The following is a 14,420-nucleotide window of genomic DNA, read 5'->3' as shown; positions in this document are numbered from 1 at the left end:
GCGACTTGTGATCTACTTATTTATCGTTGCGCGTGGATGTTGTAGAAACACTCAGTTATTGTATTGGAATACATGTTTGCTATCACATCAATTCCCTTCAGAAATATACTATTTTAAAAAAACAAAAGGTACAATCCTATAAGGTATTTAACACATTACTCCAGCAACACAGCAAATAGTAATCAACTTGACCTGGGAGTGGGTCTGGGTCAGTCTGTTAACAAGGGGTTGGTGTGGTGTGGGGGGAACCTGAGCAAAGGAGCGCAAAGCGGCAAAAAGGCACATCAGAGCATTGCTGGACTGCAACAAACCCTCCTGATTATGCAACTGTCCAGAGAAAGAAAAAATCGAAACCTGACCGAGGTACACCATTGATATATTTGAAATAATACAGTAATGTACGTATCCTCTCTATGATTTTATTTCCAGATTTATCAGTATTTATAGCGGATACGAGATTTTATATATGCGCGACGCAAAAAGCCTCTGATTTTACCCCCCAATTCCTTGCCTTTATCTTTCGTCTGTGTATTTTAAAGGCTTATGCTGCATTGTAGCTAAAATGGTGCACACCGACAATATTTATGGATTTGTACCAAAACATAAATACTCAGCATTCCTTGGAAACGCCTTCGCCCTCCAGTGCTACTTAATAGTAATAGTTGCTAAACGTAGTAACTATATTATAAATATGCATTAATGTTGTGGCCAGTTCTTTTGACTCTGCCTGTGATGTATGGGGGGGGGGGGGGGAGTAATTTCTCCGTGAAAATCTTAATTGCCAACTGTAACATTCGAGAGACAGAGAGAGACAGAGAGAGAGGGAGAGAGAGAGAGGAATATATTCCGCAAGCCGACAAAGAGAATAATAATGTATATGTTACCTTGGTCGGTTAAGTCCTTAAAATGAAAATTTGAAGTAAAATCCAAGTCCTGAAAGTTTGAATCATTCATTAGCACCTTATAATTACCCTGCTAATTAGGCTGACACACTACTTAATCATGAGTAATACGGCGTCATGTCACTGGCGCTTCGCATTATTCTGACATTCAACAAGAGTCAGGTTTCAGGACCGCACTGAAATTAACACAAGTTGATACACTCCGAAGGCACCAGTGGAATAATGTCAAGTCCCCCAACGGATCCGCGCACAAACAATATTTTCCGCGCAAAAAAAAAAAGTGTGCCACAAAGACGCGAGGAAGGGATGTTGCGAATATCCTCGTTCACAACAACTGAAGTTTCATTCCGAGGCATTAAAGACAATGCAGAAGAAAACAATGAAATCAAACTAAATGAAGGGTACATTGCAAACACACGCAGATACACACACGCACACACACGCACACACACGGGAAGAAACCGACTGACAGCCCCATTAGAATGCATTTTTTGCAAAAAAAAACTCCCGAAAAATTGCATGCCTTAGTACAAACGCGACAAATTGCAGATTGTTTCAATGTGGTGTAACGTATTATTGTGTTTTACGCGGTGCGGTTTCATCTAAATATTTACGGTCATTTGTGAAAAAATTTTTTGAAAAAAAACGCATCGAAGCGGACAACCATTCGCAGATATTGTAGGAGTTTCGAATTCAATGTACGTTACGAGGGCTGTTTATTTTCGATTGCTGTTTTCTCTCGTAATATTCGCGGGAGAATAGTGCTAACACAAGGCATCTCGCCTCGTAAGAAAACCCAAATAACGTTTGTTTGGAGAGGCGCATAATTTCCCCGTCACCCACAGTGTAAACAGTATTTGCTTTGCATTGGCATTAAACCGGTTTAATTGGTTCTGATGGGGGTAAATAAACAAAGATTAAAGTGATCATTTGTTGAGCAGAAGATTATGCAAATCAATATTTTTCACGATGCAGAGCAGAGCAGTGCACGCACAGTCGAAATTGATGAAAACACAGAGAGAGCCCCCGAACCGCTTTGGAGCTCCTAATATTTATATAAGTTGGACGGTTTTTAGAACACGATCGAAGAGAGAAAGGAAAGAAGAGTTACAATTGTGGAAATGGACCTATTGTTCGTCCCATTAGATTTGTGATCTCCCCCCCTCTCCTTAATTTGCCAACAAACGTGCCAATTACCGTAACGCAGGGGGTGGGAGAGGTGGGGGGGGGGGGGGGGACAGACCATCAAACGGTGGAATGTTTTCAAAGATTTTTTTTAATTCCAAAGGCGCAAATTTATTTCTCTTTTTCTCTCTCGCTCTCTCTCTCTCTCTCTCTCTCTATCTATCTATCTATATATTGTTTTGCTTTTTTTTTTGCATATGGTTTTGAAGGCTCACACAAAACGATGGAAATGGGTGGGGGGGTGGGGGGGAGGGGGGGGTTCTCAGTGAAAAGAGCATCTCCGGCATCGGATCGCCCTGCTCCACGAGATAAAATGCGTTCCACGCGATTGGGCTTCTGGCCGGGAACGTCAGCGTGTTAGGCAGGAGCAGGCCAATGGTGGGAAGAGTAATAAAATATTCGGTGAATTATCATAAGGGGGGGGGGTGGGGGGGTGGGGGTAAAGATGACACTTGGCCATGGCAAGTGACGTCAGGCTAGGAAGTAATTGCAGCCCAGGCACAAACGATTACTAGCAAAGAGCGTGGCGTCCAGGAGTTATCTCTGCTTCATCTCTGCACAACTCAACTTTGATCAAAGTTGAATAACTAGAGTCCAAAAAAAAAAAACCCGCCGTGGATTACCCCCAGATTGAATTTCCTAATGTATTAATTTAAAAGGGTTTTTTTTTATTTATTTTTTGTGTGTGTGTGTGGGGTTGGGGGTGGGGGGGGCGGGGGCTGGAGGCTGGGGTTGGGGGAGGGGGTGGGGGGGGGGGAAAGAAGAAAAAAAAAATCAGTGCAACGTCGCTTTTTTTTTGTGTGTGTGTGTGCTAAAGTTTATATTAACACGTGTGAACATTTTCTTTTTCCTCTTTATTTTTTTTTTGCTCTCTCTGTCTCTCTCTCTCTCTCTCTCTCTCCCTGTGTTTTGCTTTGGAGGACAGGACAGGACAGCAAAATAATTTATATATATATATATATGCATATATATATAAAAAGAAACGTAGAGTTGAGTCGAGTCACACAGATTGTCGACGCCTCTGATTTCGAAGAATCCTTAAACTGCAAACTCAATTAAAAAGTACAGGTTGTGATGAAGACGCACTCTTAAAAATAAAGCACCAAAACCGCGATGGAAGGATCCAGCGGCTCGAGCTTTGGAATAGACACTATTTTGTCCAATAGTTCCGCTAGTCCTGTGCTGATGAATGGAGATTTTCGCCACGGTGACGGCAGGACTTCAGATTTCCGAAATCAGGCCACCCCGTCCCCGAGCTCGGAGATAGACACTGTGGGGACTGCTCCCCTTTCACCCCTCTCTGTGTCCATGGAGCACCAAGAGCAGCCACATCTCGCCCAGGACAACCTCCACCAGCATCAGCAGCAAAGTTTGCAGCCGCCACAGCAACTGGCAGCCGCCAACTCTGCCCCTAGGACTTCCACCTCCTCTTTTTTAATCAAAGACATTTTGGGCGATAGCAAACCGCTGGCAGCCTGTGCACCTTACAGCACCAGCGCCTCCTCACCCCACACCCCAAAACCAGAGGCAGAGTCCTTCAGGCAAAAGACAGAGCCCGAGGAGAGCAAAAACCGAGACAAGCTCGACAAACGAGACGACACTCAAAACGACAGCATCAAATGCAATGGTGAGTCTGCTCGCCTCTTGTTATCATTTTTAAAATATATATATATACATATTGGTGCTGCTTGTTTTTGGTAATTTGCGTCTAACAGTTTTGCAAGTGCTACAGACGTGTGTAACGCTGCGCACTGACAGCTTTAGGTGGCGTGGGGGGAAATTGTCAGATATCTTGAACAAAAAACAACCGAGATCTTGGTTGGAATAGCATTGCTGCGTTTTAACGGGTTACCTTCCTGGTCAATGATGTTGATTTGCTTCATTCGAGAGTTCTCAGAGTGTTCTTGACTGCCCTTGTGTTACTGTCACCTTTGTTTATTCTTGTTTTTTTTCACAAGAAACCGATGCAGCAAATAGATAATATATCTAGAGAGAGAGAGAGTGAGGGAGAGCGCTTTCAGAACTACTGAGATTGGGCAGCACATGCAAATGTTACTCTATCGTGTCTGGGAGCATTTGGTTCAGTATTCATATTCAGGAAAATGTTAATGTGGGTTGCAAAAAAAAGCAGTGGGGCCTTGTTACTTTTTTCTTTTCTTAATGCTGCTTTGCTGCGTCTTGACACTGTATGGATCGTGGTCGCAATTTAGGAAGAATTGTAAATGCATCCGCAATTTTTTTACTAACATAACGAGATTTACTCATTGCATTTCGTTACCAACTGAATTGATCTAGAATATTGTTTTCAGAACGCCTCCCAATTTCGGCGATATTTTTTTTTGAAGGGTGTGTAGATTGATATAATTGGCCCCTTTTTCTCGGCGACATTAAAAATATTCAGTGGTTTATAATGGCTGTTGAAACAAGTATACACGAAATGAAAACGTGCGATTAACAGAACGAGCTCTCGACTTGATCTGCTTTATAGATGATAACTCGCGAAACATTTCCAATGATACTTTATCACTCGGCCATTTTTGTTGTTGTAAATTGTGTGAAAATGAAAAGCCGGTCGTTTTATAATTCATTCGGTGATTAGTATTAGCATAATAGAGATGGGGGGGGGAAAAAAACAGATGTAGAGTCTGGTCTGGCGATTTTTGTGCACAAACCTCCCCAGTGGGTCAATTAGAGAGATTATTGTTCTTCCTGCAGGGAAGATCATGGAGAGCTGCAAAAACTGGTACAAATAGAGATGGATTGACATATCGATTTCTCAGCATTTCAGGAAAAACTCAAACTTGACAAATAGCATTCTTAACACTGTCACCCAGACCTCTGTGTGGCTCTGTCTCTCTGTCTCTCTCCTCTCCCCCTCTCTATCTGTGCCATAATTGTAGCTTACACATATCACACCATTAAACAAGTTGCTTTGGGGAAACAATTATTTTAAATTATTTGTCAGTTTAGTCGTTTTTGGTTATAAATAATTAATAGGCATGAGGACATTAAAAACACGAGCATCTCCGGGTTTACCAAAAGCCACATATTCCAACTGTTTTAAAGATAAAATCCATGGGCTGATTTTGCCAATGAAAAAAATAATGGTAAAATAATATTGCGTCGAAATGCAACTTTCGAACACCCCCCCCCCCCACCAACCCCCACCCACCCCCCCACCACCCCCCAACCCCCCAAAAAAATAAGGACGCAAGATGTTTCTCAAAGTACTTGGGAATCACACACAACGCTTATCTTATTTTAGGTACAAAAGAAGAAGGCGATCGTGAGATAACGAGTAGCCGAGAAAGTCCTCCTGTGCGAGCGAAGAAGCCTCGGAAAGCGAGGACGGCGTTTTCTGACCATCAGCTCAATCAACTGGAGCGGAGCTTCGAGCGACAGAAATACCTCAGCGTCCAGGACCGCATGGACCTGGCGGCGGCTCTCAACCTGACAGACACCCAGGTCAAAACCTGGTACCAGAACAGGAGGTACGTGAGACCACACTGTACCTGGGTATCCATCTACCCTTCTATATATCTACCCATCTATATATCTATCTATCTATCGAGCTGCAAACAAAACAAACCAGACTGCACACCTTGTAACTAACTGCATGTGGACCGCGTACAGATGGCACACAGTCGATTAATAAACTATTCCTACACATGCCCTCTGCAATCCGGTGTGAAACACGACCAAGGATATGTAGGAACTGTTGGCAACACGCGGATGACAGAGACACCAGACACCGACGTGCGTACAAACGCGCGGAAACCGGATTCAAACAAAAAGCGATGGCTTTGCTCTTCTGGTCGCCACCCGTCATCGTGTAGATAGATGTAGACGCAGAACAGAATCCCTGCGATAATTCCTGTCCACCCTAAGACTTTCCAAATCGGGCCACAGCAGTAAATAAAAATATACGGTCGGTCATAAAGTTTCAGGTTTACTGTACACGTCTATTGTATGGAGATGATTTACCTGTTTCCCCAAACATACTCTTCCTTCTCCTGCATGTTGCAAACCCAGCAACTCATCTGTGCAGTGGAACGAACGTGAGATTGTAACTGAATTGGGTGACATCTGATTTTCGCAAACGCTTTCAAATATTGAGAGCGTTGGGGAAAACTTTTGTTTCCCACGAATTGACTTGGAAAATGTCTCAAATTGAGTCCATTTTACGGGGGGAGAGGGGGTGGGGTGGGGGTGGGGGGGGGGGGGGGAGAGAGAGATGGCTGGGGAAAAAAAATATAAGTCAAATCCAGTTTATCCTGAAGCCAGGTGTGTTCTACAGAGACATCTCGCCAGATCTGTGTGTATGTTGCGCACTTAACAACCCGAACAATTAGATGTGAAATTTTAACATTTATCGCAATCGACGGAAAGTGGAGTTGGAGAGAGGCGTCCAGTTGTCATCCATGCCACAGTTTTTCTGTCTCATTACATACAGTTTTCAACCATGCTAAATCTGTCAGCAAACATTAACGTCAGCTGTTCCCAAATCTAAACACGGTTTAATACGTCATATGTATATATATATATATAAATATATATATATATTTAACCTTTTACGATTTTTATTCCGTTTATTTTTGTGTGTTAGTTGTTTAAAGGCACCAGGTCCGCGCACGCACACTGGAAAATATTTGGCTGAACCACAAGCCTTTTCTCTCGATATGTTTGCATCTGCTGCAGATTATTTCCTGCCCACTTTGCCTGCTTGCTCCCTCGTTTTAATCACGTTTGCGCTCCATCCCAATTGAGAGCAAAACACTGGATGAAGTTTAAATATTCCAAATGGCTCCGCGTTATGAGATTTGTCAGATATTTATCCAGTCATTTATCGAATCCATGTGCCTCGAAGACCAACAGAGGGACATTTCACCCCCTTTAATTTAATTGCAATCGATTTCTGCACTGTTCCCTTTCGTTAGAAGAAAAGTGCATATATTTAGTGGTGGGGGGAAAGTGCATATTTATATATTTTTTTGGGGGGTGGGGGAATACATTTCGACTGGTTATTTTTTCCAATTGTTGTCGCTTCCTTCTTTTCACTTGGGGGGTTAACTTGTGAGTGTGTTGTGACAAAGCCCCTCTAATTCCAACCTTGGCTGTTTCTGCCCTGTTTCAGGACCAAGTGGAAGAGGCAGACTGCAGTGGGACTGGAGCTGCTGGCAGAGGCCGGGAATTACTCTGCTTTGCAGAGGATGTTCCCATCTCCCTATTTCTACCACCCGAGCCTGCTCACAAACATGGACACGACGGCGGCGGCGGCCATGTACATGTACCGGACTCCACCGCCTCATCCCGGACTTCAGCGGCCACTGGTCCCGCGAGTCCTCATCCACGGTCTGGGCCCCCCAGGACAGCCAGCCCTCAACCCACTGCCCAACCCCATTACCGGCACACCACATCCCCGGTGAAAATCACACAGAGAAACAGAGAGAGAGAGAGAGAGATAGAGAGAGAGATAGAGGGGAGGGAGTGAGTGAGAGAGAAAGAGAGAGAGAGCGAGAAGGGGAGAGAGCAAAAAAAAAATAACAGGATTGTGAAAGCCGCTGATAGGGACATAAACACAAACTCTGCTCCAATGTAAGAGAGTGAGAGAGAGAGAGAAGGAGAAGGAGAAGGAGAAAAAGAAGAAAAAAAAGGTCGAGGGTAATGGACTTGGAACTTTGCACTGATTTCTCATGACCTTTTTATCTGAACGTGGCATGCACCAGATTAGTAAGAAGTGTACATTTTTCGAGACTGGGTGATACACGCGTATTTATTATATGTGGTCAGAAAAAATCCAGTTTGAAACTATATATACATTATTAGTAAAAGTACTTACAGATTTTTTTTTCTCCTCATTTTCATGCAGTCTTTTCAATCAAATAAATACTTAGATCAAGTAAAACTAGTTTTTTTTTTGTAGTTTGGTTTCTGTCTTTTAAGGTAAATTGAAAGTTTTCCTTTAAATATAAATATGTATTTAATAACATGAATAAACATTTAATATTTATTTATGGAACATGGTTGCGGAATGAAACGACGTAATTGGGTTGGAGGTGAAACTTGATTTAGAATGGATGAGCCAAAAAATGGAAGGTTTGTCAGTTTAGACCCGGAGTTAATGGAAAGGTGGATTCTATGGGATACAGACTTCACCAGAATTTTACTGAAATAACATCAATGCGAGTTGCTGCAATTTCAGAAAAAAATAATACAGCGGAAAAAAAAGATCGCAAATGCACAACAAGGCATTTTAATTGATAAACCCCGTTTTAGGCCATTGACGTCAACTAAACATTAGTTTTAAAGGACCATTTTTTTGGGGGGGGGGTGGGTGTGGGGGGGGGGGGGGGGGGGGTGAAATTGTGATTACAAGCGCGATTCGTGGAATCGATCGCCGCATTTTGCTTTCGTATTTCCATGTTCGGTTGAGAAGGTACAAAATAGAGGTGGCAGCAATCGATTCCAAATATTTTTTTTTAATTTAGGATTTTTTTTTTACGATGGTAGCTGGTGGTGTGGGTGCTTATACCGTTGTGTGTTTTTTTTTTTGAATAGTGAACAGCACATCATAATGGATGGTTTGTGAGGCTGGCTGGCCTGCCTGGGAAACGGGAATTTGTCCCAGCCTGGCAGCTGTTGTGGGGAAGCATAACGCTTGAAAGCACCGGCTTCGCCAGACAGCAGGCGTAAGGCAGCTCAGCGTGAGCAATTGGAGTGAAAAACCCAGGGCGAGCGTCGTCAATGTGAGCGATGGCAGCGAAAGCAGAGAGAGAGAGAGAGAGAGGAGAGAGAGAGGAGAGAGATAGAGAGAGATGCAGAGAGAGAGAGTGAGATACAGAGAGAGAGAGAGAGAGGGGGGGACAGTCTCACCTACACACTCCTTACCTCGTTTAATCTAAAGGGGAGGGATCCGTGACAATGACGACCCAAAGCTTTCAGTCACCTTATACTCCAAAGCTCATCCAAACCCAGCGTTTGATCTTAACTCTTTAACGATGCACAACGACACATTTCGTAAGCGCCTGTACTCTCAAACCGCCAGGACAAAAGGATATGCGTTGTTGTCTCAAGTTCTGGGCTGCGAAAAGATAACTTTTTTAAAAAAAAAATTCGAAAAAAAAAGGCATTTTTTTTTAAGGTGGCTCAAATCATTTTTTTTATTGTGGTGACTGTTAATTTAGATGTAACTTTTTTTTCGCTGAGCAAAGCAAATATTTGCTCCTGGTGTCGTTATGCACAAGGTTATTTTTATTTTTTAAAAAAATATATATAGTTTGGGTTATTAAAATTGTGAATTAAAGGAAATTGAATGTGTGACCTAATCACAAAAAAAACCAAGCACAGAGATCTAGGAATGTATTAGATAACTACTGATATATATCGTGTAGTGAAAAGACGAGGCGTTTTGCTAAACAATGAGAGCAGCAAACAAATTTCCATCTGGTGGCCTCTCTCCCAGTTGTCAGTTTTTTTTTATCGGCGTTTTGTGTGTGACACGAGCAAGTCCACAAAGCATCACCAAGCTGGGTTGATTGGAATTATAAAGAAATAATGAAGTTACATAAACATTAATATACATTTTTAAAAAAAAATATCATCTCCCCTGGAGGTTTGCAGTCGCATGGTGCTTTCATGTGAATAGACTCCAGAATGCAGGAGCCTCGGGGCACATTTGTTTTGGCTTCCGTAATTGGAGAATCATTTGCTGATTTCTCTACTAATAAATTCGCGTTAAAAACAAATTGACCTCAGCAACGGCCTAATGAAAGGGAATAAATGGCAGAGAAACGCCTACCTCATTTTCCCCTCACACATTGAACCTTTGCAATCACCTCGCCTCTGTTGGGGGCTGTTTGTTCAATCCCTGATCAGCTAGCTTTCATTTATTTCATGTAATTAGAATTGACATTTCCAGCTTTTATTTTGTTTTGAGTTTGTTATGTGTATAATAACCCATTTCGGAGGAATTTACTTAATAACGCCATTCGTCGGAATAAACAAATAAGACTTCTGTTTAAAAAGAACAAACCCAATTAAATCGATAAAATTGCATGGTTTGAGGAACAAACCGAAATATTTATTTTGAACAGTTAAAAGGCCAAATGGCACATCATTCAAATAAGGGCTATACATTTACCAGCTCAACGAGTTACATTAACTTCGCCTATTCACTAATATTCAATCTAACATCGTTATATAGTATATATGAACTATTTTATAGTTTATAAACAGTACTGACTTATACAAGCGATGATTAAACCCTGTATTTAGTCAAATCCAGAGATAATTTAACTTAAACCAAACCGTCTCAAAGTAAAACTGTAACATTTCATGACAAAATCTTAGTTCTTAAATTCGAGGTTGTCACTGTGTCGGATCATCTGAACCAAAGAACCTGCTATAATGTCACTTCTATGTGCGCCACAGTTTTGTATTCGAGACGAGCAAAAGCAGTGAGAGAAACGTCAAAATAGTTTAGATTTAGAATGAGCCATTCATTTCAGTGAGACAGAAAACGTTCGTGAACAGGTTGAAGGAATATCCACCCACACACTGGTGATTTTTCTTTTAATTGTTACGTCGAAAAAGTATTGGAAACGTCTAACTTGTAAGTCTAACTTGAACCTTTCCCTTTTTGTTCAGTGTTTCATTTTACTCCGATAATCCCAAATGAATATAACGACGACTGTCCTTACTCCAGGGCTGATGTATGCACAGGGCGGTTTGCGGTTGGGCTAAAGGATACTTAGACAACAACTAACTCTGCAAAAGAAAGAATACTTGACAGAAATTCGGATTTTAAAAGCCCCCACCGCGCAAAAAAAAATCAAAGACGATTACATGCAAATACTATTGCAATCGTGGCTGTATCCAGGTTGGTTTCGTGTTGTGCCCCCGAACTTGTTGTTGAGTGAACTTGTTGTGGAACAAGTATTGGACAGTCTGAGACTAAAATGGTCAACGCTGGTAGCAATGATAAGAGTCTGCCTGATTGAGAGGCACTGTTCGGCGTGGTACATGTTGCCCTTTTCTCTCTATAAGGTGTTTGTCGTCTGCAAAACGTTTTAAGAAAAAAGATTCCACAGTTTCAAAAAGTACTGCAGACGCCGCCAATTTGCACAAACAAAGTAGTGTGTGATATCACACCATCGTGAATAACGTTAAGAAAAATTGCACGTGGAATCACCCGTATAAGGCAAAACTTTAAAACTTCCTTTTTTGAGCATATTGCCAACAACGCTAATGGCTTCACTGAACCGCTTCCATCACTGCCGATTTCCAACTTTCACCACTGTAGTAAGTTTTTATTAATGTCAAGAAGACAGGTATATTGTAAACGTATTACATAAGATCACTTTTATGTTTAGTTTTGAAAGATACAGATTTCTGCGTAGTTCACCATTTTAAGTCTGTGCTTACAGTTTGTGGAAACTCTAAACTCTGAGACCTGTGTTAATATTAACTCAGATAACTGACTAATTATTTCTTCACCAAAGTGATATACGAATATTTTTTTTAGAGCATTGAGGAAAAAAAGCTATTAGGGTTCTGTACCTTCCATAATTCAATTTTGATATTCAGATTTAGAAATGTTGAGAAAATATAATGGTTGACACAGGCATTATGTGCAAAACACAGCGCGCAGTTTAAATAGACTCATAATTATAAATTATACACGACCTACATGCCATAATTGTGGCGTTTTGATGATTGAAATCAGTTTATTAAGAATCTTTAAAAGACAGTAATTTGAGTACTGTCTATTCTTTGCAGTTTTAAATCACAAAAGGATTTTCTAGTACCAAAACTGGAGATATGTTTACTCCAAATCTCTCCTCTGGCTTTATATGTACCAATACAATGTCCGCAAACAAAGTAATGATGGTAATATTTATCCTTTATTACAATTATTTTACAACAAGTGCACAACTAGACCAGTCCACCTTCAAGATTCAATGCGGTAAAGTGTCAGCAACACTCACCATAACGTGTAATAAATATTCTTTTTAACTTTTTAACTTTTTGAGACACAACCTAATCGCATGAAAAGCAAGTTCTGATTTTCCAACCTGTTCCTATCAGCGAAGAATGTAAAAAAAAAGAACAGTAACGGCCGTTCTGAATTAATATCAACCCTATTCTTTAATTCAATTTTCATTTCAAATATTGTGACAAAGTCCCATAAATGCAAAAGAATTGTATGTGTAGATACACAATGCGTTAGGCTGGGTAAATTATTACAAGAAAGAGCTATTTTTAATTTAATTAATTATTAAAACGTGTCTGATCTAATTTCTGTGTTTTGCTCCGGTATCCTAGCAATGACTTGTCATAGATGACTGTTTTGATATTGGCTATTAAATATATTACTCCACAATAAGTTTAATTATCCCTTATTGCTGTTTTTGCGCTTTTGCATTTCAGTTCAGCGATTGACAAGAGACTCAATTGAGTAATTATCTCGTCTTTTGTTTAAAAAATAGAAACTATTATAATTATTCTAACACTTTTTGTTGTGTTTTTAGTTTTCTGTCCAGCCAGTGACGTGTCATAATTCTCTCCATATTGGCATTTGTCCTCTTAAAACCTTATACTAATTAATGTATAAGTGTTCCCCATATGCTATGCTCCGTCTTGATTTTGTATAAATCCAGTGGTTTTGACTAAAATAGCAATGGATAATAATGTACATATTTTTTTCAAAAAAAACAAACCCCCAGCATTGCATCTCCCATATAATCCTCGCTGCAGTGGTCCAATCTGCCACTTTTATTACTCTGTTCAGATTCACTTGCTCTCGGCGAAACTCATACCCGGGAAGATTTAATATCCGACTGCACTGATACTGTGACACAGCAGCGATGTGAGTTGCCTTTGGTTGCTCTGTTTGGGTCCCACATTTCAGCCAACCCTCTCGTTGAGGAAGAAAACAATAAGCAAGTCAACAGCCAGACAGCCAGACAGACCTGTGTTTTGGACTCAACGCTGAATTCAGTTGATCTGCAGATCTGCCTACCCGGCCTGTTAGTGTCTCACTCTTTTCAGAGTCAGTGTGTGTGTGTGTTTATTTTCTTTTGGGTGGGGAGGGGGAGGGGTGGGGTGGGGTATTAATACATTTAACTTATTTCTACATGTTCCAGTCTTTTTGCAAATAAACACATTTATATATTTAGACGAGTTAACGTGTCGCAGTCTTGTTACTTCGAACACAGATTAGGTGGTTTTCTTTGGGGGAATAACATTATGGGATACAGTAGTTAGGGAGGTATGTGCATGCCACCGCCAGGAAGGTGGAAGGCAAACTCGATGGACCTTGGTCTTTCCCCCCCCCCCCACACGTCTAGCATTTCTTATGTTCTTACATTTCTGCTCGAGGTGCAGTGTGCTACAGTAATATGATATTGGCAGCTATACTACTTGTAGTCATCCACTTTACTGCCAGGTTTGGTCAACAAATGGATTAAAAGAAAACATTTTTTTTTAAGATCAGAGATGGGACTTGGCCAGTTTAGGTGGACTCCTCGTCATGTGTTGCTGTATAATCATTGAAAACAACGGGTGCTTTACAGGTATTTTGAAGGTGCAGAACAAACAGGACATGCGCTGAGTTGCTTCAGAGCTCCAGGAAGGATTTGGACTGACTGGAGAGATTGTCCCTGACCTGCGAGCTAATGGGGTCCTGTGGTCCTCCCCACTTATCGAGCTGCTCCTGAGAGTTCCTATATTATTTATTTTATCTTTCCCCACATGCCTTCGCCGTGTTGACAGGCACTCCGAGGTGTGCGGTTGTTCGTTGCTCAGAAAGAGAGAGGGGCGCTGCTCTCTGGCCGGGGGCCAGGAGCCAAGTCAACGCTTAGGGGGGAGAGAGAGAGAGAGAGAGAGAGACAGAGCGAGGAGGGTGAAGATGACCCGATTAGGAGATGGAGATGGAGAGAGAAAACAGGGGAGGTGAGATAAAGAGAGGGGACAGGGAAAAGATGAAAAAGGATTGAGAGAGGGAAGGAGAGTGGAGCAAGAAAGGAGACAGATGAGAAGGGAGGTAGAGTGGGGTAGAGAGAAATACAGAGAGGAATTGGAGCTGGCTGGTGGGCAGATTAGCTGTTTTGTGTGGTGATGGTGTGTGTGTGTGTGTGTGTGTGGAGGTGGGGGTGGGGGTTGTGCGGTGGGGAGATTATGGGGATAGAGATGGGGTGGGATGGGAGAAAGCTGCTGCCCTCCAGTCCACCTGGTACCAAATTCTGGTCAGCGTCGAGTTCTGCAAAGATTGGGGGGGGCACGAAATTGGGAATATTTTGGGGCTCGCTCCCCACAGTTGGTTGGGTGGGTGGG

At 41.7% G+C, this 14,420-nt stretch overlaps 1 protein-coding gene across 1 annotated transcript; it reads left to right on the top strand.

Moving 5' to 3' along the window:
• Positions 1 to 3,087: 3,087 nt before the first annotated feature.
• Positions 3,088 to 7,560, top strand: barhl2 (BarH-like homeobox 2). The gene is made up of 3 exons (XM_007887172.2): positions 3,088 to 3,714; positions 5,353 to 5,578; positions 7,222 to 7,560. The coding sequence occupies exons 1-3, from the start codon at positions 3,201 to 3,203 to the stop codon at positions 7,511 to 7,513; spliced, it is 1,032 nt and encodes a 343-aa protein (XP_007885363.1). The 5' UTR covers positions 3,088 to 3,200; the 3' UTR covers positions 7,514 to 7,560.
• The last annotated feature ends 6,860 nt before the right edge of the window (positions 7,561 to 14,420 follow it).

Source organism: Callorhinchus milii, unplaced genomic scaffold, assembly GCF_018977255.1.
Source record: "Callorhinchus milii isolate IMCB2004 unplaced genomic scaffold, IMCB_Cmil_1.0 Scaffold5, whole genome shotgun sequence".
NCBI classification, from domain to species: Eukaryota; Metazoa; Chordata; class Chondrichthyes; order Chimaeriformes; family Callorhinchidae; genus Callorhinchus; species Callorhinchus milii.
This window is presented reverse-complemented; position numbering and strand designations above follow the sequence as displayed.